At 43.3% G+C, this 27,494-nt stretch overlaps 1 protein-coding gene and 1 long non-coding RNA gene across 8 annotated transcripts in view; one reads left to right on the top strand and one right to left on the bottom strand.

Moving 5' to 3' along the window:
* Positions 1 to 18,215, bottom strand: part of CAST (calpastatin) — a 114,093-nt gene extending 95,878 nt beyond the window's left edge. For 3 of the 5 annotated variants that reach the window (XM_073344560.1, XM_073344563.1, XM_073344565.1), the window contains exons 1-2: positions 17,969 to 18,213; positions 7,937 to 8,002 (exon numbers count right to left, since the gene is read on the bottom strand). In XM_073344560.1, the coding sequence (XP_073200661.1) occupies positions 7,937 to 8,002; positions 17,969 to 18,043 (141 nt within the window). In that variant the 5' untranslated portion in view covers positions 18,044 to 18,213. Of the gene's footprint in view, positions 1 to 7,936; positions 8,003 to 17,327; positions 17,439 to 17,968 lie in introns of those variants that run through there. The other 2 variants (XM_073344562.1, XM_073344561.1) reach the window with 2 other exon arrangements.
* LOC140911469 (uncharacterized) lies at positions 17,975 to 26,578 on the top strand. 3 transcript variants are annotated; one of them, XR_012158979.1, is made up of 4 exons: positions 17,975 to 19,550; positions 22,377 to 22,672; positions 23,851 to 23,977; positions 25,267 to 26,578. It is a non-coding gene; the product is annotated as an uncharacterized lncRNA (long non-coding RNA). The 3 variants fall into 3 exon arrangements; XR_012158977.1 differs by having other exon boundaries at positions 23,851 to 24,004; XR_012158978.1 differs by lacking the exon at positions 25,267 to 26,578 and having other exon boundaries at positions 23,851 to 25,064.
* The last annotated feature ends 916 nt before the right edge of the window (positions 26,579 to 27,494 follow it).

The following is a 27,494-nucleotide window of genomic DNA, read 5'->3' as shown; positions in this document are numbered from 1 at the left end:
GGTACTATACTTAGCTCAGTTGCCTCAACCTGGTAACATACATTGGAAGAAAAATGTTCGTTAATGAAGAAAAGTCACACACTTGAGCTGCTGTCTACACTACAGGCATAGCACAACACAGTAAAGAGTTCAGGGGTGAAATCCTGGCCTCACTGAAGTCAATGCCAAAACTCCAGTTGACTTCAATGGAGTCAGAATTTCATCCTTGAATTTTTAAGCTCCAAAGACACTGGGTTCTTCCACTTAAAGAACTGTTTGGATTTTTAAGTTATTCAATGTGGTCTTAAAACATTTATGATGCAATCACACAGATACATCCTACTGTTTTAAAAAACTTGTAAAATCTGGGACCCAAACAAACTCTGGCAGAGACCTGATAAAATTAGCAGCAAAGAGACCTACGCTCTCTTCCTCCTTATGCTATAGGCGTATATTTCAGCTGGTGTCTATATATATGCAGTCATGGACTAATTACAGAAGCACTACTATGATTATATATATATCTCATACCTGAAATATCATTAAAAGAATTATCCTCAAACTGCAGGCTCTTAACGCCCACCATTAACACCAAAAGATCATGGAATAAAATGCTAAAAATGGAAGTCTTACGGAGTCATCTAGTGTACCTCCTCACCTACGTGGGATTATGCCTTACCAATTGCTCTCTACAGTACATTTGCTATGTTTTTTCCAGTCTAATTTTCAGTGTCCCAAGAAAGGGCTTCCACTTATTTCCTTGGGAGATTATTTTATACCTTAATAGAGTTCATAGTTAGATCTTCCTGATATTCAGGCTAAACTGTCCCTTTCTTAATTTTATCTCATAATTACTAGTAAACCCTCTACTACTCTAAATAATTCCTCTCTCTCTCTCTTTGGCATTTACGTTTCCAGAAATTTTCAAGCAGTATCACATCCCCTTACAGCTACTGCTTAGCTAAATTACACATATGTGATTTTTTAAATTCTTCTTTCAACATAAACCAATTCCTCAGGACTCCCAATCATTTTCATTGTGCCTCTCTGTATTCTGCCAGTGTCTTTCTGATAACGAGGTAGCCAGAACCAAACACAATATTCTGCATGTGTTTAACTAACATTCTGCTCCATGATATGAAACCTCTGCATGTGCAACCCACAAACTGCACTGGCCTTTTTTACTGTAATATAACATTGAAAGCTAGTTTTCAGTCTATAATTGCCCACAAGAAACCTGGAAAGTAGGTCATATAATTTGGATTATTACTTAGTTCCAATTTTATTTTTTAATTTGCAGAAGTTCAGAGGTTATTGATTATTGGTTATTGATACTAGAACTAAAGTTGTTTAGCAGGTTAAATAAAATAGTATGCAGTCCTTGACATTTTAGGTATTTATCCACAGTGGAACAGTCACTGACGAGAAAGAGAGAGTAAATACGAATGATTCTGTATTCCAATGGTAAGGGCACCAATCCGGGAGGAGGGTCCAGTCCCCCTGCTCCAATCATTCTTTCATTATTCATCCAAAGTGCAACAGCTTCAACAGGAGAGACTGAAGGAGTCCCACACCACAATATCCCATAGCTTAGTGGATAGAGCACTCTCCTGAGATATGGAAGACTCTTGTTCAAATCCTCTCTCCTCCTCAGGCAGAAAGGAGGGAATTGAGCTTGGGTCTCCCACATCTCAGGTGAATGCTCTAACCATTGGGCTAAGAGCTATAAGGTAGGCAACAGTCCTACCACCACCAGGACTAAGTGAGACAGGCAGCCAACTCACTCCTTCAAAAAGCAGTTTAGGTGCCTATACTGCCCAATTCCAGGCAGCTGGTTCCATTCTGTGGATCTCTAGGCACCTCCCTGAAGCACAGACATAGATGCCCATCTCTGAGACAGGGGTGGGGCTTAGCATACACTCCCTTCTGGTCAGTATCTCCTATTGGCTACCTTAGGCTGCTTCCCCCAAGTGTCCTGGTTTTTATGGATCACATTCCAAAATGCCTATCTGTCCCCATTCATTGTATAAAGTGCCTAACTTCGCTTTGTGGATTCTGGTGCTGTTCATGTAATTTTCATGTAATTAAAGCCCCAAAGTTAGGTGCTGTGCCACTCACTGTTGCAACACATAATTCCACCCTGAAGTCTCAGAAGAAGATACACACCGACCAGGGTTACGGTCCAAAACCTGCACAATGTTTTCTCAGAATAAAAAGTTTAATAATAGCCTTCTACAGAGTCTTAGGGTATGTCTACACTACGGAATAAGGTCAAATTTACAGAAGTCGGTTTTTTAGAAATCGGTTTTATATATTCAAGTGTGTGTGCCCCACAGAAAATGCTCTAAGTGCATTAAGTGCATTAACTCGGCGGAGTGCTTCCACCGTACCGAGGCTAGAGTCGACTTCCGGAGCGTTGCACTGTGGGTAGCTATCCCACAGTTCCCGCAGTCTCCGCTGCCCATTGGAATTCTGGGTTGAGATCCCAATGCCTGATGGGGCTAAAACATTGTCGCGGGTGGTTCTGGGTACATATCGTCAGGCCCCGTTCCCTCCCTCCCTCCGTGAAAGCAAGGGCAAACAATCGTTTTGCGCCTTTTTTCCTGAGTTATCTGTGCAGACACCATACCACGGCAAGCATGGAGCGCACTCAGCTCACTGTCACCATATGTCTCCTGGGTGCCGGCAGACGTGGTACTGCATTGCTACACAGCAGCAGCAACCCATTGCCTTGTGGCAGCAGACGGTGCAATAGGACTGGTAGCCATCATCGTCATGTCCTGAGGTGTGAGGTCGATCAGGAGCGCCTGGGCAGACATGGGTGCAGGGACTAAATCTGGAGTGACTTGACCAGGTCATTCTCTTTAGTCCTGCAGTCAGTCCTATTGAACCATCTTATGGTGAGCAGGCAGGCAATACAGATTGCTAGCAGTCCTATTGCATCATCTTCTGCCGGGCAGGCAAGAGATGAGGATGGCTAGCAGTCGTACTGCACCGTCTGCTGCCAGCCAAAGATGTAAAAGATAGATGGAGTGGATCAAAACAAGAAATAGACCAGATTTGTTTGGTACTCATTTGCCTCCTCCCCCGTCTTGGGGACTCATTCCTCTAGGTCACACTGCAGTCACTCACAGAGAAGGTGCAGCGAGGTAAATCTAGCCATGTATCAATCAGAGGCCAGACTAACCTCCTTGTTCCAATAAGAACAATAACTTAGGTGCACCATTTCTTATTGGAACCCTCCGTGAAGTCCTGCCTGAAATACTCCTTGATGTAAAGCCACCCCCTTTGTTGATTTTAGCTCCCTGAAGCCAACCCTGTAAGCCATGTCGTCAGTCGCCCCTCCCTCCGTCAGAGCAACGGCAGACAATCGTTCCGCGCCTTTTTTCTGTGCGGACGCCATACCAAGGCAAGCATTGAGGCCGCTCAGCTCACGTTGGCAATTAGGAGCACATTAAACACCACATGCATTATCCAGCAGTATATGCAGCACCAGAACCTGGCAAAGTGATACCGGGCGAGGAGGCGACATCAGCGCGGTAACGTGAGTGATCAGGACATGGACACAGATTTCTCTGAAAGCATGGGCCCTGCCAATCATGCATCATGGTGCTAATGGGGCAGGTTCATGCTGTGGAACGCCAGTTCTGGGCTCGGGAAACAAGCACAGACTGGTGGGACTGCATAGTGTTGCAGGTCTGGGACGATTCCCAGTAGCTGCGAAACTTTTGCATGCGTAAGGACACTTTCATGAAACTTTGTGACTTGCTTTCCCCTGCCCTGAAGCGCATGAATACCAAGATGAGAGCAGCCCTCACAGTTGAGAAGCGAGTGGCGATAGATAGCCCTGTGGAAGCTTGCAATGCCAGACAGTTACCGGTCAGTTGGGAATCAATTTGGAGTGGGCAAATCTACTGTGGGGGTTGCTGTGATGCAAGTAGCCCACACAATCAAAGATCTGCTGATATCAAGGGTAGTGACCCTGGGAAATGTGCAGGTCATAGTGGATGGCTTTGCTGCAATGGGATTCCCTAACGGTGGTGGGGCTATAGACGGAACCCATATCCCTATCTTGGCACCAGAGCACCAAGCCGCCGAGTACATAAACCGCAAGGGGTACTTTTCGATAGTGCTGCAAGCTCTGGTGGATCACAAGGGACGTTTCACCAACATCAACGTGGGATGGCCGGGAAAGGTACATGACGCTTGCATCTTCAGGAACTCTGGTCTGTTTCAAAAGCTGCAGGAAGGGACTTTATTCCCAGACCAGAAAATAACTGTTGGGGATGTTGAAATGCCTATATGTATCCTTGGGGACCCAGCCTACCCCTTAATGGCATGGCTCATGAAGCCGTACACAGGCAGCCTGGACAGTGGTCAGGAGCTGTTCAACTACAGGCTGAGCAAGTGCAGAATGGTGGTAGAATGTGCATTTGGACGTTTAAAGGCGCGCTGGCACAGTTTACTGACTCGCTTAGACCTCAGCGAAACCAATATTCCCACTGTTATTACTGCTTGCTGTGTGCTCCACAATATCTGTGAGAGTAAGGGGGAGATGTTTATGGCGGGGTGGGAGGTTGAGGCAAATCGCCTGGCTGGTTATGCGCAGCCAGACACCAGGGCGGTTAGAAGAGCACAGGAGGGCGCGGTACATATCAGAGAAGCTTTAAAAACCAGTTTCATGACTGGCCAGGCTACGGTGTGAAAGTTCTGTTTGTTTCTCCTTGATGAAATCCCCCGCCCCTTGGTTCACTCTATTTCCCTGTAAGCTAACCACCCTCCCCTCCTCCCTTCGATCACCGCTTGCAGAGGCAATAAAGTCATTGTTGCTTCACATTCATGCATTCTTTATTCATTCATCACACAAATAGGGGGATGACTACCAAGGTAGCCCAGGAGGGGTGGTGGAGGAGGGAAGGAAAATGCCACACAGCACTTTAAAAGTTTACAACTTTAACATTTATTGAATGCCAGCCTTCTGTTTTTTGGGCAATCCTCTGTGGCGGAGTGGCTGGTTAGCCGGTGGCACTCCCACCGCGTTCTTGGGCGTCTGGGTGTGGAGGCTATGGAACTTGGGGAGGAGGGCGGTTGGTTACACAGGGGCTGTAGCGGCAGTCTGTGCTCCAGCTGCCTTTGCTGCAGATCAACCATACACTGGAGCATACTGGTTTGGTCCTCCAGCAGCCTCAGCTTTGAATCCTGCCTCCTCTCATCATGCTGCCGCATGATTTAGAAAATCATTTTTTCTAAATTAAGAGTAACAGCTCAGTGGGGGAATTTGAAATCAAGCTGAAAAGATGGGCTCAGCTCACTGAGGAGGTGGAAGGATACTGTATAGGAAAAACCTAAACTATCCTGTAAAGCAGGGATCGGCAACCTTTGGCATGCGGCCCACCGGGGTAAGCCCCCACATCCCTCAGCCTGCGCCACTTCCCGCAGCCCCTATTGGCCTGGAATGGCGAACCGCAGCCAGTGAGAGCTACAATTGGCCAAACCCGCAGATGTACCGGGTAAACAAACAGGCTTACCCTGGCGTGCCATGTGCCAAAGGTTGCCGATCCCTGCTGTAAAGCCTAGAGGAAAGGGACAGCTGGGTTCCCAGGCTGCACAATTCCTTCCTGAAACCAAGCAAGAAAGGAAGAGGACTTGCCTAAGTCACCCATGGAGGCACAGTAGGGAAGGACTTTAGAGGATCCAAGAGTCCATCCAAATTATACTGTATATAATTCAGTTGTAAACAAGAGCTAACATATGTTTCACAATGAGTTATTTTTCAGTAGCTTTTTCAGTAGCTTTTCCTGTATAAAAAGTATTACATGTACCTGTTCCTTCTGTTGTTTCTTGTCTCTCTTGATGTTTTTTTTATTTAACAGTAGTTTTAAGTGTCAAACACTGTAATAAACTTATCTATGAATCTCTCTACTCTTGTGGCTGATACTTACTAGCTATAAAGGAATCAAGAACCAGAAAGAGGAATGATCCTAACACTAATTAGCATTGGACAACATGCTAGTCTGATACACTTAATGCAGAGGATCAGGGAGACAACACTTTGCCATAGGTAATTTTACCAAGTAGGCGTTTGATAACAGCATAAACAAGTTTAAATTAGCCTCCAAAGAAAACCCCATAAACTGATTTTGACCTGTTTTGCCTTGGATGTGATAAGCACATCCTCTTTTCCCCAGACCTGAGGTTCATTGCTCTAACTAAAATAAGCACCTTGATGCTGCTGAAGCAAGAACTTACAAATGGGAATGGAGAAGTAGCTGTACTATAGTCTGGAGAGTGGCAGTTATAAGTTTACGGTCAGGCATATCTGCTTGCTGACAATCAGCTGTTGTACATTCTTAAAGTAGATGAGTTCATGCAAGAGGTTAGCTAGAGATTCTGATGGAGACAATGCCCATGTACACTTCAGTTTCTTGGCCAAAGGACCTCTCTAACAATATGGCACTCATTCAAAATTAGCATGTCCTTTATACAGTTAATTTCATTATGCTGCATTTATTTCTTTAGTAAGTTATTATGGAATGTATATACCACCTCCCTTCTGTAGGGGGAGCACTGACACTAGAACAGAGCACCCTCTTCTTACAAATCAGACTGTTTTAATTTTATAATTAAAATTTTTCCTCTTTTAGGGTAACTCTTGTGTTGGAGAAACCTGGTGTCACTTTTGATCACTTCCTTGCATAGACAAATGTTCATGGTCAAACTGTTATGAGTTGTAAACTAAAGCACTCTTACAAGTTAAAAAAAGACAAAAGTAATTTGAGATAACCCACATCACACCAAACTGTCTAGGTTTGGCAACACAGCATTGGCTATAAACAATGATTCAGGCATTATAAGTTGCGAGCATAACAACCTTTACCTTTATTCAAGGTAGGCTGGAAAAACTTGGGCACAAAAAGGAGCGTGCAGACAGAATCAGAGAGGGCGTATTATAGTAACCATTGTTCCTTCAGGCAGCATCATATTTACTTAAACTGGTTTTAGCCAGATGATTAAGAGAGAAGACCTCATGTTACAGGCAAATTACCATTCATCTGGGAAGTGTCAAAGGCACTACTGAGATTTAACCAACACAATCACTAGTATGACTGAAATTTCATAGTTTTCAGATCTTTTGAATTAATAGAGAGGTACAGTATGTGTATTACAATATGTTTGGTATTACATGAATTTCATTAGAAGTATTTGATGTGACCCAGAAGGCTAGTTAGATATAAGTTTAAAAATCTGTCTTTTAAAAAGCACCCTACGAGCATTTCCCGATTTATCAGCATTCAGAATACTGTTAAAAACACACTTATTCAAATCCACAGGCAGTCTGCCCAGCATGCGTAGTGTCCTCCACACACAAGCCTGGCTTGGTTGCTGTGCTGCCCTTAGCTCCTCCACAGCCGCCTCTGGCATTAACAATAGCAGACACAAAGTGCCTAGTGATAGTTAATGCTGCTCCCAGCAGCATTAGCTTCCATGGATTTTTCTAAGTGAAATAGAACAAAATATGCCACACAGTGGCACAGCCAGGATTAGGCAACAGGAGTTCTTGGCTCCTGGCCCTAAACTCAATCTTAGAGCCCTGTCTGGACTGCTGAATTACAAATACCAATTCCAGATAAAGTAGCATTTATAGAGGTTGGGTGCCCTTCTGAAATAAATACTTGGACCCAGATTCTCCACTCCTGCCAACATGCAGATTTGAAGTGACAGGGGAATCAGAGCAGAGCTCTTTTCACACAAAATTGAACAGCACAAGATAGATTTATAATTTTTTTGGAAAATAAATGCTATTAGTAAACACCACCAGTCAGTTGTCTTCAAGCTACTACTTTGCTGTTCAAAAACAACCATAAAATTTACCACAGAATGAGTAGATATTCTTTGCTATATAATTGTACATGCTGAAGTTCATTTTAATATAATACAGTGCTTTGCATTTATTTACCTCTGTGGCTTCTGATCCTTTTTTATCTCCAGGTTTAGAAGATGCTCCACTTTTCTTGTCACCATGCTGTAAGAATAAAAAAAGTCATTAATCAGATTAATAACTAAATCTTATACCCCATCTTCTATATAAAGAGAATCTCAAATGCCTTACAGATAGTACATGTCGGGACCACATCATTCACTGTAATCAAGATTTCCACAGAGTGAAGCATGACAATTATTCTTCATCACCAGTAGACAACAGATAAAGTTTTTAGGAGACATGAAGCGTAACTCCAAATGAAATCATAGGCAGAATTCAGGCAGACAGAATAATTATTTTCAGTGGTGGAATCTGGCCATAACAGTAGGCTTAACACTAGGGCTCTTGTGAAAAGTGCTACAAGACATTCAGATACCTGTTTTATAGCTCCTCGTCCAGCAACTCAATGCTCCTTAACTCTATTTTGCTCTTTGATTCAGTATTGCTTTAAGTCCTCATCTAACTCCCACTGACTTCAGTAGACGTCGGACAGGGTGCTTAGAGAGAGCAGCACTACTCACTGAATCATGAACACTACTTCCAACACCTAAGTTTTCCTGGGGGCATTCCATACAAGTTTTCACCAGGCCCAGCAGTTATACTGCTGGTATATGACCAACAATCCCTGTCACAGTTTAAAGCTGTGTGTTTGTACAGTACTTTGTACAACAGGGCCATCTCTACACTGCAGGGCCTATATCTTCATAGCTATGGTGCCAGCGGTACACCAACATAACCTCACAGTTTAGACATAGCCTACGCCGACAGGAGTTTTGTTCCTGTCACTGTAGGAACACATCCTCCCCGGACAACGCTACCTAGGTCAATGGAAGCATTCTGCCATTGATCTAGCTGCATCTACACTGGAGGTTAGAGAGGCATACCTACATCGCTCAGGGGGGTGGATTTTTCACACCCTGGAGCAATATAACCATTTTGACCCAAACTTTAAGTTCAGACCAGGCCTAAGACTCTGATCTTGGTTGGGATCTCCAGAGGGTTCTGGGATACTAATAATGACTGGTTTCCAATTGAGCAGAAGTATGAGTGTTTTTTCTGTCCCAAAACACATGCTCGGTTTGTATTACATTGTTTCCAGAACCTGTTGTTCTTTATACTTTAATGAAAGACCTTCACTGCATCAAGCTAGTACTGCCACAAACTTGGTGCAATACTTACAGCTGTAATGTCCAACCCTCAGGTGCCTGACAGTACAACTAACAATTCCATGGAACTCACATTTCTAATTATGTGTAGAAAGACCATTCGTCAACTCTGAATAATGGATTTAAGTTTTGACTTAGAACAGTGACTGAAGTTGTATGATTAAATTATTTATGTTTCAGCAAACTTTCTACAGAGCAGATCTGATGTAAATCAGGATCAGCAATGTCATGGATTTCTCATATCCATGTATAAATTTAGCAATTTAATTGATTCAGAGAACTGAATTTTTGGTGAGACAAAGTCACCTTATATAAAGTATATTTTGGTGTTGTAAACCGGTGGCATACAAATACTATAATCATAACCTATGTACTTTATCATTTTATGATTTCACTGTAACACATAAAGTCAAACTGCTTCCCTATATGACTAACACATTATGTGGAAAGACCAGACTTGCTAAAAAACATGCACATAAACGTTAGCTAAAACTAATCTTTGGTACCTCAAGTATAGCTAAACTGCCAAGTTCCATCAAAGAACCATGGTTTACTTAGGGAGGTTCAAACTGTTGGATCATATTAAAGAAGTTCTGTATTAAATCACAAATGAGTTTGATTCCCCATAGTTTCAATTCCAGGGTATTACTAATTAAGAGGTCTCTTGGTTTTTGATACTGTTTCTCTCCCTATATGTGTGAAACTTGCAAGCTGCTAATTGTGTTAGTACATTCTAAGACAGAGTCTGTTCTCAAAGCAATTCACAGAGAGAGAGACTCAAAGCAATACTCTAACAACAGAAACAGCACACAGAGACTCCCCGCCTTTTTGTTGTATTAACAATTGTTATTAAAATAGAGATAGCGGATGTATGTGGATGGATGCTTGGTGTGGATAATAAATGAATGATCAGGGAGGTGCCAGCCTGCTGGCCTCCGGGAAGGTAGCAGGGGACCTGCTGGCCTCCGGGAAGGTAGCAGGGGACCTGCTGGCCTCCGGGAAGGTAGCAGGGGACCTGCTGGCCTCCGGGAAGGTAGCAGGGGACCTGCTGGCCTCCGGGAAGGTAGCAGGGGACCTGCTGGCCTCCGGGAAGGTAGCAGGGGACCTGCTGGCCTCCGGGAAGGTAGCAGGGGACCTGCTGGCCTCCGGGAAGGTAGCAGGGGACCTGCTGGCCTCCGGGAAGGTAGCAGGGGACCTGCTGGCCTCCGGGAAGGTAGCAGGGGACCTGCTGGCCTCCGGGAAGGTAGCAGGGGACCTGCTGGCCTCCGGGAAGGTAGCAGGGGACCTGCTGGCCTCCGGGAAGGTAGCAGGGGACCTGCTGGCCTCCGGGAAGGTAGCAGGGGACCTGCTGGCCTCCGGGAAGGTAGCAGGGGACCTGCTGGCCTCCGGGAAGGTAGCAGGGGACCTGCTGGCCTCCGGGAAGGTAGCAGGGGACCTGCTGGCCTCCGGGAAGGTAGCAGGGGACCTGCTGGCCTCCGGGAAGGTAGCAGGGGACCTGCTGGCCTCCGGGAAGGTAGCAGGGGACCTGCTGGCCTCCGGGAAGGTAGCAGGGGACCTGCTGGCCTCCGGGAAGGTAGCAGGGGACCTGCTGGCCTCCGGGAAGGTAGCAGGGGACCTGCTGGCCTCCGGGAAGGTAGCAGGGGACCTGCTGGCCTCCGGGAAGGTAGCAGGGGACCTGCTGGCCTCCGGGAAGGTAGCAGGGGAAAAACGCATAGATTAAGCTATGATTTCAGAATCTAGGCTGTGTCACTTGCTAAGTAATACCAGCAGTGAGAAAGAGATTGAAATATCCATGTTAAGATGTTTAAAAGAAAACAGGGTAAGCCAGTACCAGAGGGAGGAATGGAGTCAGAAGGAACTCCAACCTCACCTTTTGTTAAAGAAATTACACCTTTTAAACAAATCCTTCAAAAATTTGGGCACAGTCCTTGGACTAAACAAGCCCTAGCCGATGTCTGCACTATTTCGGACCTAGAGGATAGATTGGCTCAGTATATCCTCATATACAAACCTTCTAGTGCTGCCAAAAGAGATGCAGCAGCAATTTGGTTGTTGTGGGAGGCATGTAGGGAGTCTTCCCTCCGTTTGTCTTCATGTAAAGAAGAAAAGGCACAAACGGAAAAGGGAGCAGACAATTGGAAGGTGCTGGCTACAGATACCCAAAGCCAGCTGAAAATAGTGAAAGAGGCACTCCAGGAATACAAAAAGAGTGAAAAAGTTAACTCTGCAGAGGCTGGAGGGAGGCAGGTAAATGGGGAGAAGGTCCTATGTACGGCACCCCCAGGCATAATTACAAAGAGAAAAGAGAGTAAAAGAAAGTTAACTCTGCAGAGGCTGGAGGGAATTAAGCAGCTAAACTTTGTGAAAATGTTAAAAAGGAAAAGTGTTAGAGAAAGAGCATTCTTGGTTGCAGCCATTCTGAAAGAAAAATGGGCCCTTTTCCAAAGGAATGTCTGTAAATTAGCCAGGCAAAAATAAACTGATTCAAATAATTTGACTGGACAATTTAGTCAAATTTGCTAAAAGAACATAAGGGGGTTCTATTGGAACTTAGCTGCCTCAAATGTATAAAGGAAATGTAAGATGTAAAAAAAAAAAATAAACAAGCAGAGCAGTGTGGAAGGGATGTTAAGGAAAAGAAAATGTGTATGTATCTGTGTGTGTGTAAATATGTAAAGTTCTAAGGACCAGTTGGTTTTGTTTTTGTTTTAAATAATGGCACTAAAAATCCATTTGACTCTTTAATTCAAAGTTGCAAAACTCACAGACCTTTTTGCTAGACACAGGTAATTAGTGTTGTTTGGCTTTGGGATTTGGCATTTAACCCTTAAAAGGTAACTCAATGCTTTACAAAATTTAAAATGTTTTTAAGTTGTGGCTGCAGCAGGGCAGTCAAAATCAGGAGAATATAAAAAAATTCTGCATTCTTTTTGTTTGTTTTTGTAACAAAATAGCAGATGAGAGATGTAGTAAAAAAAAGACAGTTCCTCTCTGAAGCAACAGCAGGGGTGAGGTGCACAAAACAAAAAGAAGCAATGTTAGAAACACTGAGTCTTAAAATGGCTCTGAGTAATCAGACTGTCACTTTGATAAAGGTACATGAAACCTCTGTAAGCAAAAAAAAGAAATAGTGACACCTTATGTAAAAATGATCTGGATAATGTTATAGAAGTTAAACTATGGAAGGAATGTGCATTTGCCCCAGAACATGTGCAGGGTATATTGTAGAAGGGGCAAAAGAAATGCAAACATACCATGCTACTTAATTAAAATGCTATTAGGGCTCCAAAGGGAGCCACAATAGGTCGGGTTTTCTTTTTCAGATTGCTGTGTGTTTTGGAAGCAGAAGTTAAAAGTAATCAAAACTCTGGTGAAAGTTGTGTCCCTTTTAAGATAGAGTCTCTGAGCTGCTGATGGCTTTAAATCCAAAAGCAGGAAGCTTCTGTGAAAATGCAAATTACCTAAATGATAAAGGAAGGAAAGAACTAGCAGCACAAAGGAGCTGCAGATAAAGGACACACCTGGTCAGCAAACAAATTGTCTAAATAAAAGGCATGGGATAACAAGATAATTGTAATAAATGTAATGAAAATAAGTATCCCTGTAACAACGTATAGTGTGTATGATTTTTGGAAAACCCCTTTAAGGTCGTATGGTAATGATGCTTCTCAGTTATTACCTGTAATTAAAACTTAAAGCTTAACACAGCAGGAAAAACATTATAAACTTGGTCTGCTGTATAAGAAGGAAAACTCAGGGATTTAATGACTAGACAGTGGGATAATTTCCCCATAACCCTTAAAAGATAAAAGCCATTGAAACCTGGCCTGCCTATAGAACAAAAACAGGAAAATGTGGGGGCAATTCCTCTGTTTTGCCTGCAATCAGCAAGGGTATTTGTAAAAGAAATATTTTAAGCAATAATCTGCCACCCCAAAAGGGGTAGAAACATGTTCTTTTTGTCTTTCAGAAAAATCAGGAAAAGCTGATGCCAGCTGAAAAGCAACCCAATACCATGAATCTACTGTCACAATAGAAATTGTGTTTTGTGTTCTATGTTTTGTCTTGTGTTTTGTCTTGTTGCTAGCACTGTTGTGTGTTTTAAAAAAAAAATACTGAAGACCTGCAGGAACTTAAAAATAAATTAAGCTTTCTGTCCCAGCTACAGGACAGCCTGATACAAAAACAAGTACATGCCAATGTAGACTTGGTCCAAATTGGTCTGGGTAACCTAAAAGGCCGATGGAATCTTTAGTAATGGCTTAATACTACCACATGGCTTATCCATAAGAAAAAAAAATATTAGAAATAGGAAACTACACAGCCATAGCTATGGGATGCACTGAAATGCAGATACTTGCACTAGCTACTTTGGAACACAAAATGCTCTGGGTCATATTGGGAAATATTAAGGGTTTGATGCATTTGTTAAAAAAGAAAGAGATCATTGTTTTACACTTATCAATATGAATGGATGCAATATTTTCCAGTATTGTAAACCAGACTTCTTAATGGGAGAAATTGTTGTCAAAATTGCACACCAACAGTCCCTGGAGGCAAAGGTATTGAAGGTTAACCCACTCCCCATATTACACATGGGATCCTTCTGGCTACCCTGGACCTTGAGCCAGTGGGCTGGGGAGGGAGGGAAGCTATTGGACACTAGAGGTTATACCAAATGGACTCCTCAAAAGTGGGTGTGCCTCACCTTGCCTATTGCCCCAGAACTTTGTAGTAAAGATACATCACTAGGATCATGTATGTGGCATGAATTGGAATCACAAACTCAAATTGCCTAGCAGTACTTTCTCTTGAATAAGCTACATAGAAAGTGACACTGACGATTATAAATCTTAGTGTCAAAAGGGGGATTATGTTGGATCATATTAAAGAAGTTCTGTATTAAAATCACAAATGAGTTTGATTCCCCATAGTTTCAATTCCCGGGTATTACTAATTAAGAGGTCTCTTGGTTTTTGGTACTGTTTCTCTCCCTCTATGTGTGAAACTTGCAAGCTGCTAATTGTGTTAGTACATTCTAAGACAGAGTCTGTTCTCAAAGCAATTCACAGAGAGAGAGACTCAAAGCAATACTCTAACAACAGAAACAGCACCCAGAGACTCCCCGCCTTTTTGTTGTATTAACAATTGTTATTAAAATAGAGATAGAGGATGTATGTGGATGGATGCTTGGTGTGGATAATAAATGAATGATCAGGGAGGTGCCAGCCTACGAATCCAGTGTCCATGGGATGAAGAAGGCATCAAGTAGAAATAACCAGAGGACTCCCCCCCGAAGGGCAGACTGGAATCCACCCAACAGCCTCAAGAATGGGAGAACCAAAGAACAAGACAACATCTAGCAGCAGGGAGCCCTTAGGAATGTGCTATCTGCTGATTGATTCAGCAACAGCATGATGAAGCAATTCCCATAGACTGGCATAGGAAGAAATTCCTATAAAAACAGACTCTAAAAAGTGAGAACTTTGGGGTCTGATTCTGCAAACCAACTTCCAGGAGCATCAGATGAGCATCTGACAAGGCCCTGCTCCCTCCTCATGTCCAGGCCACCTGGCCAGTGGCTTGGCATGAGCAACTCTAAGGCTGGTAACTATGATAACAACCTTGCAGAACCTGTGTGTGTGTGTGTTTGTATGAATGAATGTGTGAATAAATATGAGATTGAATGGAATGTTATAGCTATAACTAACTGCTTACTATGATTCTTTCTGTATTCACAACAAATGTGGTATTTTGCCTTTTTCCCTTTAATAAAAAAGGAGTACTTGTGGCACCTTAGAGACTAACCAATTTATTTGAGCATGAGCTTTCGTGAGCTACAGCTCCCTTCATCGGATGCATACTGTGGAAACTGCAGAAGACATTATATACACAGAGACTATGAAACAATACCTCCTCCCACCCCACTCTCCTGCTGGTAATAGCTTATCTAAAGTGATCATCAAGTTGGGCCATTTCCAGCACAAATCCAGGTTTTCTCACCCTCCGCCCTCCCTCCCTCCCAAACAACAGAACTACTAACCCAGGAACCTATCCTTGCAACAAAGCCCGTTGCCAACTGTGCCCACATATCTATTCAGGGGACACCATCAAAGGGCCTAATAACATCAGCCACACTATCAGAGGCTCGTTCACCTGCACCTCCACCAATGTGATATATGCCATCATGTGCCAGCAATGCCCCTCTGCCATGTACACTGGTCAAACTGGACAGTCTCTACGTAAAGGAATAAATGGATACAAATCAGATGTCAAGAATTATAACATTCATAAACCAGTCGGAGAACACTTCAATCTCTCTGGTCACGCAATCACAGACATGAAGGTCGCTATCTTAAAACAAAAAAACTTCAAATCCAGATTCCAGCGAGAAACTGCTGAATTGGAATTCATTTGCAAATTGGATACTATTAATTTAGGCTTAAATAGAGACTGGGAGTGGCTAAGTCATTATGCAAGGTAGCCTATTTCCCCTTGTTTTTTTCTACCCCCCGCACCCTCCCCCCCGACTTTCTGGTTAAACTTGGATTTATGCTGGAAGTGGCCCACCTTGATTATCATGCACACTGTAGGGAGAGTGGTCGCCTTCGATAAGCTATTACCAGCAGGAGAGTGAGTTTTTGTGTGTGTGGTTTTTTTGAAAAAAAAGGGGGTGGGGGGGTGAGAAAACCTGTATTTGTGCTGGAAATGGCCCACCTTGATTTTCATACATATTGTGAGGAGAGTGGTCAATTTGGATAAGCTATTACCAGCAGGAGAGTGAGTTTGTGTGTGGGGTTTTTGGAGGGGGGTGGGGGGTGAGAAAACCTGGATTTGTGCTGGACATGACCCACCTTCATTACCATGCACATTGTAGGGAGAGTGGTCACTTTGGATGGGCTATTACCAGCAGGAGAGTGAGTTTGGGGGGGGCGGAGGGTGAGAAAACCTGGATTTGTGCTGGAAATGGCCCAACTTGATGATCACTTTAGATAAGCTATTACCAGCAGGAGAGTGGGGTGGGAGGAGGTATTGTTTCATGGTCTCTGTGTATATAATGTCTTCTGCAGTTTCCACAGTATGCATCCGATGAAGTGAGCTGTAGCTCACGAAAGCTCATGCTCAAATAAATTGGTTAGTCTCTAAGGTGCCCCAAGTACTCCTTTTCTTTTTGCGAATACAGACTAACACGGCTGTTACTCTGAAACCTTTCCCTTTAATAAGTTCCTGCTGGTTTTTATTTTATTGGTATAACAAAACAAGTTAGTTCAAAAAAATACCTGCAGCTAAGAACAATTTTATGAAAACTTGTACCAACTAGGACTCTGTTCAGAGTGGGAAAGAAAGAGTCCAAAATAAACTTAGCCTTTAAAAAAAAATAATCAATCAATCCATCACTTATTAGATTTCCTTTCAGATCACATCCCTGTTTTGGTTAAAGGATAAATGAATTATCATATGTAAAAGGGCCTGTATTTTTTCCAGGAGGTTGTGAAAATAAGCAACAACATCCACAAAGCTAATTTTTAATGTATCATCTTCACTAAAGAGTTTATGGAAGTCCCTCTGAAACTGCAACACATGTATCTTAATGGATTATTTAGAGAAAATATGACTGGACAATATTTCATAGTAAAATAACATCAACTTAAAAATTTCAAAGTATCAAATCGCATCTTTATACAAAAGTATTACTGTTTACTAATTTAAGTTGAACATAGTAAGCACTTTAGTTACTTGATCCATTCATTATTTACTAAATAGTCTCCTGAACAACATAACCAATTCCCCAGTGTCTATGAATTCACAGTAACGCCATAGTTTTATCTTGATATAGCTGACAGTTGCTTCCTCATTCCTTCTCCTGCGGTCCCAAATACTTTAAATAAGTAGCTACCTTTTAAAACGTGGAATACAACATATCCAAGTTACAAAAGTGAGCTAGACTGTAGGGCACACATACCAGAGCAGGGTGAGTTTCCCCAAATGGAAGGTGGGGCAAATTCAGGCCCCTGTAATTTTACTGAATGCATCAGAGTTCCACAGGGGATGCATCTGGCTCTATCTTTAAGTGTCTACCCTTTAGCACTAATGCGCTCCCATTCTCTACTCCCTTATTGATATAGTCGCTGGCAAGAGCCACACCCCCAACCCAAGAGATTAAAATCCACTCTGTCAGTAGCGGAGCTGGCTATATTTACCGTCGCATACCACCAGCTTGCAAAAGCCATGGCCGGAACGTGTTCCTCCTTTAAAATAATCCTCCCCCTCCAAGCACCGCTGAGCGTTTCTAAGCGCCCAGGCTCAGGGCGGTAGAGCCAGGCTGGGGCTGACCCTGCCCCTGCCCCTGGGGCGGGCGGCGCTTTGGCAGCGAGGCGGAGCTGGCGCTCCAGGCTGGGTGTGGCACCGCTGCAGGGCAGGAGCGGGCGGAGGCGGGAAGGGCTGTTGGCGCGGCCTCGGCTGCGCCCCTCCCAGTCCCCAGGGCTTTAGGGACTGCGGGGCAGACCGCAACGCGACCCCCATTGCACCGGCTCTGCCCTGTATCAGGCCGCGGGAAAGGGCTGCGCTGGGCTGGGCTGTCACCGCCCGCCCCCCGATGGCCCGGAGCGGGGCTGCGCTGGGCCTTTCCCGCCGCCGCCGCCGCCGCCTCTGGGCCGCGGCGGGGCTGAGCCGGACAGTCCCGCTCCGCTAGCCCCGCGCTGGGGCCGCTCCCCTCTTGCGGGCGGCGCTGGCGCATTCCCCTGCCCTGACGCGGGCAGGAAGCCCAGCTGGCCGCCCGGAGCCCTGGCGCAGCGGAGCTTTGGGCGCCGCCCTAGCCCCGCGCCCTGGTTCCGACACGTACCGCTCTGCTGCCCCTGCCTGCAGCCCCCGCAGGCTTGGAGGAGGACGACTTCTTCCCTTTGTGTGGCTGAGACATGACGCGGCGGTTCCTCGCTGGGCGCCTCTCCGCGCGGCGTTCACGGGGCGATGTAACGGGCAGGGAGTGGGGGGCAGGTTACATGTAACTGCGAAGCAGCTTTTCTGATGCAGCCAGAGCCAACTCTCGGCTGCAACCCCGCAAGTCCCTCCTCTTCCTGCAGCCTCGACTACTGGACCAGCTGCTCTAACGGCACCACTCCTCTGCCCTGCTCATCCCCGCTGGGCTCAGTGTTTGCTGAGAAGGAGGGGAGGGCTGACTGGAAGATGTTTGGTGGTGGTTTTGCTGCTTGCCAGGACATACCTTGCAGGCTTACTTGCAGAATGAGGCCTGGGCGTGGCCCTCTTGTGTCCTTTAGGCTTCACAGCTGAGCTGAGATTTGTTTTCCTTTCTGTAATAAGAAACTACAGTGGGGAGAGCCATAAAATTCAAAGTCAGAGCAGAATACTTTGCAAGATTCAGTGGGGTTTGGATCAGATTCATAGTTTTGGTTTAGGCATATCTCCTGTAATCACTGTTTGGCTCCTTGTAACAAAACCAATTGCCTGAAAAAATTAGCCATCTAACATTTATTTCTCCTGTCAGTTTTAGGGAGCAAATTAACTGAAAATCTGAGCAAACCTGGATCTTTGCCCAAAACTCAAACCAAACTGGAACTTTTTTTGAGGCTTTGAGAAAAACACAGGGGGAAAAGTTACCATTTAAGGTATCAAGTATCAGAAGGGTAGCCCTGTTAGTCTGGATCTGTAAAAGTGACAGAGTCCTGTGGCCAGTCCATGCAACAAACCTCGATGCCAACTCTGCCCGCATATCTACACCAGCCACACCATCACTGGTTCATTCACCTGCACGTCCACCAATATAATATACGCCAGCCAATGATCCTCTGCTATGTACATCGGTCAGACTGGACAGTCCCTATGTAAAAGGATAAATGGACACAAATCCGATATTAGGAATGGCAATATACAAAAACCTATAGGAGAACACTTCAACCTCCGTAGACACAAAATAGCAGATTTAAAGGTAGCCATCCTGCAGCAAAAAAACTTCAGCACCACAGTTCAAAGAGAAACTGCTGTAGCTTCAGTTCATTTGCAAATTTGACACCATCAGCTCAGGATTAAACAAAGACTGTGAATGGCTATCCAGCTAAAAAGCTGTTTCTCCTCCCTTGGTGTTCACACCTCAACTGCTAGAAGAGAGCCTCATCCTCCCTGATTGAACTAACCTCGTTATCCCTAGCATGATTCTTGCTTGCATATTTATACCTGCCTCTACAGTAGTGGAAGTGCCTTTCCACTACTTGCATTCAACGAAGTGGGTATTCACCCACAAAAGCATATGCTCCAATACGTCTGTTAATCTATAACGTGCCACAGGACTCTTTGCCATTTAAGGTATATGTCTCTTGTGCTCTTCCTGGATTAAGCTGCAAGTGGAAATATCAAAAGCAAACTTCTTCTTATGAGATTTCTAGCTGAAGTTTTTCATCATATCAGTTTCAGTAAGTATCCACACTTGAGGCCTGCTTCTGAAGAGGTGCTTGAGCCATTCACAACTTCCTTCTTGGGATCATGCCCTCTAATTGTTGTTCAAAAACTCCATGCCTTGTTGAATTTAGCCCACTACTTGTTCCAGATTTTACGTTCCTGTAACTCAAAATCATCAGTCATTTAACTTCTAAATTTCCACACCAGTGAATGCAAAAAGGTTCTATCCATCTAACTAACTAACTAACTAACTAACTAAATGTTTTCTGGTCAGTATCAGTTTTAATGGGTCTGCCAACAACAAAACCTTCCTTTTTGATTATTAAAGAGTAACTATTAGGTTTCAAGTTTATATATTAATACATTTTGAACCTTTGCTGCCACAACTTATATTATTAGATCTGAAAGAATTTTCAAAATTTCATTTCAAGAAGGTAAATTCTAAATGCCCAACTTCTGCAAACACTGATGCAGAAGGCTGGGCAAGCTATAACACACCAGCAACTTCTCTTAGACACTGGAGGAACAATTTGTGGTCAATCAAAAATCCAGCATGACCATCTGACCCTGATCCCATGTCAGAACATTATTATTTGTGACTCTGAATGCATGAACGTAGCCCCAGAATAAGAATTTAACTTAGTCTGGATCATGTGGAGATACTGAGGTGTCACCTTGAACTGAAAATCCATCACTTTAATTATTGCCTTCCAAAATAAAGGGAGATTAAAGACTCAAGATTAATTGGCAAGCATATGTGTAAGCAGCTTGTACACAGCTTGCGTAAAACAGATGTGTGCTTCGGGAGCTCTAGGCCATGGAGCAGTACCAGAGTCTCTCTACTCCCCCTGTGATTAAACTTTGTGCTGTAGACCAGGCTCTCACTGAATGTTGGGGAACAGTCCACCAGGAGCCCAACTCTTCTATTCTGAAGAAGCAATCAGAATAACTGACATATATTACAATATTCCTCAAAGGTTGTAGCAAGTCAGATGTAATTAGTAATGTAGAAGGAAGTAGGAGAACCCTATTCCAATTGTTTAAGTTAGCTTTGTTCTGTTATATTGCTATTCAGTTTTCAATTAGGAAGAAAAATATGTACATTAACATGAGATTGCACACTAAATTCTCATTAATATATATATAATATTAAATATAGTAAGTTTACTGCTAGGTTTATTTTGTTAGATATGTAGAAATTATTTTATAATACAATTCAAAATATTGAATATATTTAAAGTGTATTAATACTTAAGAGAAATATAAGTATATATTTTATATACTGAAATGATTGTGATTGTCTTATATACTTGCATTGATTTAATGTAAAACTTAATACATTTATCTTTGAAACTTTTTACATTTCTAAGAGAATTTTGACTGTACTTTAACCATGCTTTCAGAAAGACGGATACAAAGATAAAAGTACTGTGAGAAACAGTCTGAGGGCCTGATTCTGATCTCACTTATCCCAGTGTGAAACTAGTGAGAGGCAAGTCAAACCTTGTGTGTCTAAAACAATTGTACAAGGCTAAATGCAACAGAGAAATGAGCATATGGGTGACATGCAGAGGAGGATGGAAGGTTGAGGAACTGGTTTAATATGAGTTTAACAAGTGTCTTTTGTGTTTTAATTTAAAAAATAATAAAGTCTCACTAACAGGTCCAACAGATTGTACAGCATTCCTGAGTCTGAGTGCATAGGATACTTCTCCTGGCACTTCTACAGGAAAAGGAGGAAGCCTGTTTGAGCACCACTCCTTTAATTGCTCTGCTCCTGATGACAGTCATTTGAGCTCAGTGACAGAAATTAGGGAGCAAACAGTAGCATTCGTGATTAGACAAGAATATATAAGAAAACCACAATAATTTAGGTCTCAATTCTACCTGGTGCTCAGCTCTCTGGTCCTCATCCACAGGCTGTGCTAGCCCATTGTGGGGAATAAGCAGGAATATTTTTGACTCCCTCCAGTAACAAATATTAATAATAATAATAATTAGTAATAATAAAAAGCTGCTCAATGACCCTAAGCAAGTGCTTAGTCTGTTTACACCTAGCGCTGGCTCTGCCCTGATCCAGCAAATCACCTAAGTACAGAACATGCTTACATAAGAACAGCCGTACTGGGTCAGATCAAAGGTCCATCTAGCCCAGTATCCTGTCTTCCGACAGTGGCCAATGCCAGGTGCTTCAGAGGGAGTGAACAGAACAAGGCAATTATCGAGTGATCCATCCCTTATTGTCCAGTCCCAGTTTCTGGCAGTCAGAGGTTTAGGGACACCCAGAGCATGGGGTTGTGTCCTTGACCATCTTGGCTAGTACTCATTGGTGGACCTATCCTCATCTAATTCTTTTTTTAACCCAGTTATAATTTCGGCCTTCACAACATCCCCTGGCAATGGGTTCCACAGGTTGACTGTGCGTTCTGTGAAGTACTTCCTTTTTTTTGTTTTAAACCTGCTACCTATTAATTTCATTAGGTAACCCTGGTTCTTGGGTTACATGAAGGGGTAAATAACACTTCCTTATTCACTTTCTCCACACCATTCATGATTTTATAGACCTTTATCATATCCCTCCTTAGTCATCTCTTTTCTAAGCAGCATAGTTCCAGTCTTTTTAATCTCTCCTCACATGGATGCTGTTCCATATCCCTAATCATTTTTGTTGTCCTTTTCTGAACCTTTTCCCAATTCTAATGTATCCTTTTTTGATATGGGGTGACCAAAACTGCAAGCAGTATTCAAGATGTGGGCACACCATTGATTTAGATAGTGGCATTATGGTATCCTCTGTATCTTTTGGCCCAGAACAATCTCAAACCAAGATCTATTGACAGTGCAGCCAAGAGGATATGAGCACCATCGTTGCCAGGAGGCATTGGAGACGGATTGCCCAGGTGCTTCAGATGGAAACTGATTCTATCACCAGAGTAGCAATAAGATGGACACCTGAATGCAAGCGAAAACGAGGCTGCCCAAAAACAACATGGCGAAGAGCTGTGGGAGCCAAACTGAAAAACCTGGGGCACAGCTGGGGAACCATTGAAAGACTTGCCAGAAACAGACAGGAGTGGAGGAGTTTCGTCACTGCCCTAATTGCCAGAGGCATAATGAGAACATGATGATGATTAAGGTATTTACTGTCTTATTATCTATCCTTTTCCTAATGGTTCCTAACATTCTGTTAGCTTTTTTGACTGCTGCCGCACACTGAGCATAACTTTACAGGGTAACAAAAGATTCAAAAACACAGCAGAACTTCCTCTAGGCTTAGTTTCAAAGGTACAGAAAACAGGAATAAACCTCCCTCCAGCAAAGGAAAAATTCACAAGCAGAACAAAAGATAATCTAACACGCCTTGCCTGGCTTTTACTTACAATTTTTGTAACATGAGAGACTTTTAGGATGGTTTATAGGTTAAGGAGTTTTCTGACCTGATACTTCTCTGCTTCCCAAGAGAACACAAAAACAAAGCCCCCCCAGATTTGAAAGTATCTTCTTTCCCCATTGGTCCTTTTGGTCAGGTGCCAACCAGGTTATTTGAGCTTCTTAACCCCTTACAGGTAAGGAGGAATTCTAGGCTACCCTTAGTTGTATGGTTATGATGGCCTGTAATTGCCAGGATCACCTCTGAAGCCTTTTTAAAAACATTGGTGTCACATTAGCTATCTTTCATCATCTGGTACAGAAGTTGATTTAAGTGATAGGTTACATACCACACTTGATCGTTCTGCAATTTCATATTTGAGTTCTTTCAGAACTCTTGGGTGAATCCCAACTGGTCCTGGTGATTTATTACAGTTTAGTTTATCAATTACTTAGCTTTAAGTATGTGAGAAGTCCCACTGAATGGTTAGTAGGGCATGTAAATACAGTTTGAAATATCTTTTAGAGCTCCCACATAGCTGTAAAGTTTATCAGATAAATACTGAGGGCCAGTTACCCTAAGAGGTCTCAAGTTAGTTCCAGATTATTATTTCTAAAGTTGTGCTCCTAAGTTGGGGGGGTGTGCTAACAGTTCTTATATGTCTAGCACAAACAATTGTTTTGTGAATAGCAAATATCCACACCCATGTTTAAGTGTGCAAAAACCTGGACAACTGAAAAATTAGTATCTACAATGTTTGAGGCTGGGGAAGAGATATCACAGTGTTAAAAGCACTTCATCTCAACCCTCACATCTACTGCACGCTGCTTTGTTTGCAGGGTTCATGACTTAACTATGCTGTAATATGTTTGCAGAACTCATCTCATAGCTGACAGCAGAAGGTATTCTTTGATCATGTCTTAACCATTATTTCCTTCTCATAGGTCAAAAACCAGGAGTTGCCTTTCTCACATGATTCATGGTATATGACCCTACCCTTCAACAACTGTAACTAAGACAGACAAACTATTTAATCTGTTCTTTTATATGCTACTGGGCACAAAGCCTCCAGTAAGTAGGAACGCTCTGGTCTTGTTGGTAAGGACAAAGAATTTGATACTGTCTGTGAAACTTTTCAACCCTGTAGTTCTAGTATATATATTTTCTATTTGATTATATTAATTATATGTCTTTTAAATTTATAACACCAATGCCTGACTCAATCCCAGTGCCCACGGGAAACTTCCCTTCCATAGTTAGGCATTCCAATTTTTGACCAAAGCCAGGAGAAAATTAGGTTAGAAAGAATCTACTATTTTTTAAATCTTCAGCATGAGCATTAATTTTAAAAATGAATACAAAGGTGTGCTAGATACTGAATCAGAATTTGACAAGTCTCTATGCATGCAAAGTTTTGACTTCAGCACATTGACTTTGCCCTGAACTAAGGCTTCAGCACATAAAGTCTTTAAGCTTCTGCAGTATTCATCACATAAAGACTTAAGTGATTGTGACCGAAAGCACCCCTGTATTCACACCCTCCACACAGTTGTAATAATCTGTACAAAATATGTCTTGTGAGGTATCATTTGAAAACTAATGACTCACTAGTTAATAATTTCATGGTGGAATGTATGTAGCACCAGTATATGTAAAGTTATGAATTCCCCCAGTATGCTGTTATTAGCACATGTTCGAAACCAAACAGCCCTGCCTAGACAACAGTTGTTAAACAGGCCTATCCTAAACAAAGGAATGTGTGTTTACCTCAATTTACCTATAAGTAGTAAACAGGATCCTCAAGGCACCAGGGGGAAAAGATGGCAGGAAACAAAACAATTTGAATTTTAGCAAACACAAGTGGAGGAAGAAAGAGCATGGAGCCTCGTTCACAGCCAGACTCCATGTCACTTTCCTTAGTGCACGGATTAACTTTCCTTTAGAGGGTAACCTTCAGAACAATCCACTTCAGAGGTTCACTGGACTATAAAAGAAAGGGGCAGAAAACCCCAAGTTACTCTTATACCTAAGAAGACAAAGGCACCAGCACCTTCCTGCCTCTGGGAGAGATCCTTACTGAGGAAAGGGTCAGTCACCCTCTTGCTGGAAGATGGTAAGTGAGACAGGCCATCTTCAACAAGCACCTTGAACAAAAACTTGCTAGTATAGTTTTAGACTTTTAGATGTGTGTTTTTGCTTTTAACCATTTCTAACTTTATCTCCTATACACTTCAAATAATAGCTTCTTTTGTTAATAAATTTGTTTGATTTTTAATCTAAACCAATCCAGTGCTGTGTTTAAACTGAACTGCTTGGTAACGCCAGTCAAAGTAACAAACTTGAATATTACTTCCTTACAGGGGCAATGAACCTTAATATCTGAACTGTCCAGGAGAGGGCTAGACAGTGCAGAACACCCATTTCTGAGAAAATTCAGGACTGGGAGTGTGTTGAGGTCACCCTGCAAGTAATAACCAAGACTCGTGGAAGCCAGAGTGTGACTGGTGTGTAGCTGGAAAGCTGCTGGGGTCAGATCTGCTGCACTGAGGCTGCAGCTATACACAGACATTCAGGGTGTGACCTGCATGATGTGAGCAGCTCAGATTGGGAGCTACAACAACAAAGCATTGTGAGGTACCCAGGATTGCAGGGCAGGTAGAGACACAACCCCTCACTGATCTGGATCGCATCCCAGAATGTGACAGTGATGAAGTCATTATGTGCTGAAATATTCACTGCACAAGGACTTCTTTCCCCCATCCTGCCCACTTCTCTTCAACCAGCTGTAGCCAAACAGCCAGCCCCCCCCCCCTTCAGACCAGCATTGCTGGAAACACAGGAGGAAGCCGGAACAGGGCACTTAACATATATTCCAGCACAGCCTTTGAAGCTGTGAAAGCACAGGTGTGCTGCTACAATGTGCCTCTGGGAGCAGATACAACGATTAAGCTCACAGCAGGCAGAGGCCCTGTGACAGACATGGCTCTTAGCCCCTACTAAATAGCGTGATGCACACACACCAACATCCTAGGTGGGAAAATATTTACCCTGATAAAACAAATGTCCAGTAGTCGAAACTTATTGTTTCTCTCCCTTGCAAGTGTAAACTACTCTTGCGAAAGCTGGCATCACCCCGACAGACCAGCCTCAATTTGGCATAAGAAAGGAGAAAGAGAATAAAGGAGTACAGAGGTATAAGTAGGGGACCTACAGCACCATGATTTTTGAGTGCTTTTCACTATCTATCTGCTGGTCAGATAAGTGACAGCCTCCCAGGGCTTCTGCAGCTAAGAGGGTCCCTACGCCTTGTCCCTTATTCGTCTTTCCGCGGAATTGAGTGACCGATCCTGGCTTGGCACTGCTGGAATCGAGAGATGCAAGGAGGGTAAGAAGCACCCACACCTGATCTCCTACCTTTAGTGTACACATATTTTGAAATAGAGCTCTATACTTTTTCTTTCTTTGGGATTGTGGCTTCAGTTTTGTAACTTGTTTGTGTGTGTAACATCTCTACATTTAAATAAGTAGGCACTAGCAATTTTGTAACCACATGAATAGAATCTAGCTTAATAAATTTTGGTAACCATTTGTGCATAAGCCTGACTTGTTTTCTCTGGTTTACTGTAAAGCAGCCAACACAATTAAAGAACCTCAGCCGTTTTGGCTCTAAAGCCTGGTCATTAGGTGAGAGTACTAAGAGCCTAGCGTTGAGTTGTGCCGCCTCCACGGGGCAAACTCTTGGGGCACCTGTCAGTCAATCCTGGCTGCCCGCTGCGAAGGAGCTCTGAGATCTAGCAGTTAAAGTCACAGGTGTGAAGAGGCTCTTAGTGCTGCCATTGGGGCACCTGTCAGTCAGTATTGACTGCCCGCTGCGAAGGAGCTCTGAGCTCTAGCAGTTAAAGTCACGGGTGGTTAGGACCTTGGGGCATCCGTCAGCCTAGCCCGGGCTGCCCGCCGCGAAGGGACAGTGTGTCCTAGCAGTTAAAGTCACGGATGGTATAAACGGGCATAGCTGGCACCTCACCAAACATCCTTGGCCGTCGGCTAACACCAGCTCATACCGTAGAAGCCAGCCAGCGCAGAGAGAAGAGTGGGGTATCAGGTTTGAGGAGACAGGATAGAAAGGATTCAGGGGAACCAAGAGGACAATGCCAGAAGTAGCTGCAGCTATGGACTAGTAGCCATTTTTGGTGCCAAAGTTTCTTGATGTTTTTCTGTATCAATACAAATACACCTATTGGCAAAAATGCTGCATTTCTATGGATATCAAATAGATATAAATAACAAAGAGTTGAGACTGAAAACCAAAGTCTTAAAGGAAATTTCATTTGACAATCTAGGCGTCACCCAGATGAATTCCAAACATTGTAACCATGAGGGAGTGTCTGACCTGCTGTTAATTTGTTGTTTTTAAAAAAATAACTTTCCTGGGAGAAATACATTCTCAAGAGTCTTAAGTAAATATATTAAATTTAGGAAGGAAGGAAAGCAGGTCAGGTTATGATCCGTCTGTAAATCCAGAGGAACTCTACTGAACTCAAAATATACATAGGTGTAAATGAGAGCAAAATGTGTCTGTCTTTCCCTA

This window comes from Lepidochelys kempii, chromosome 5 (assembly GCF_965140265.1).
Source record: "Lepidochelys kempii isolate rLepKem1 chromosome 5, rLepKem1.hap2, whole genome shotgun sequence".
Taxonomy (NCBI): Eukaryota; Metazoa; Chordata; order Testudines; family Cheloniidae; genus Lepidochelys; species Lepidochelys kempii.
The sequence above is the reverse complement of the archived record's forward strand: the minus strand, read 5'-3'. Positions and strand labels throughout refer to the sequence as shown.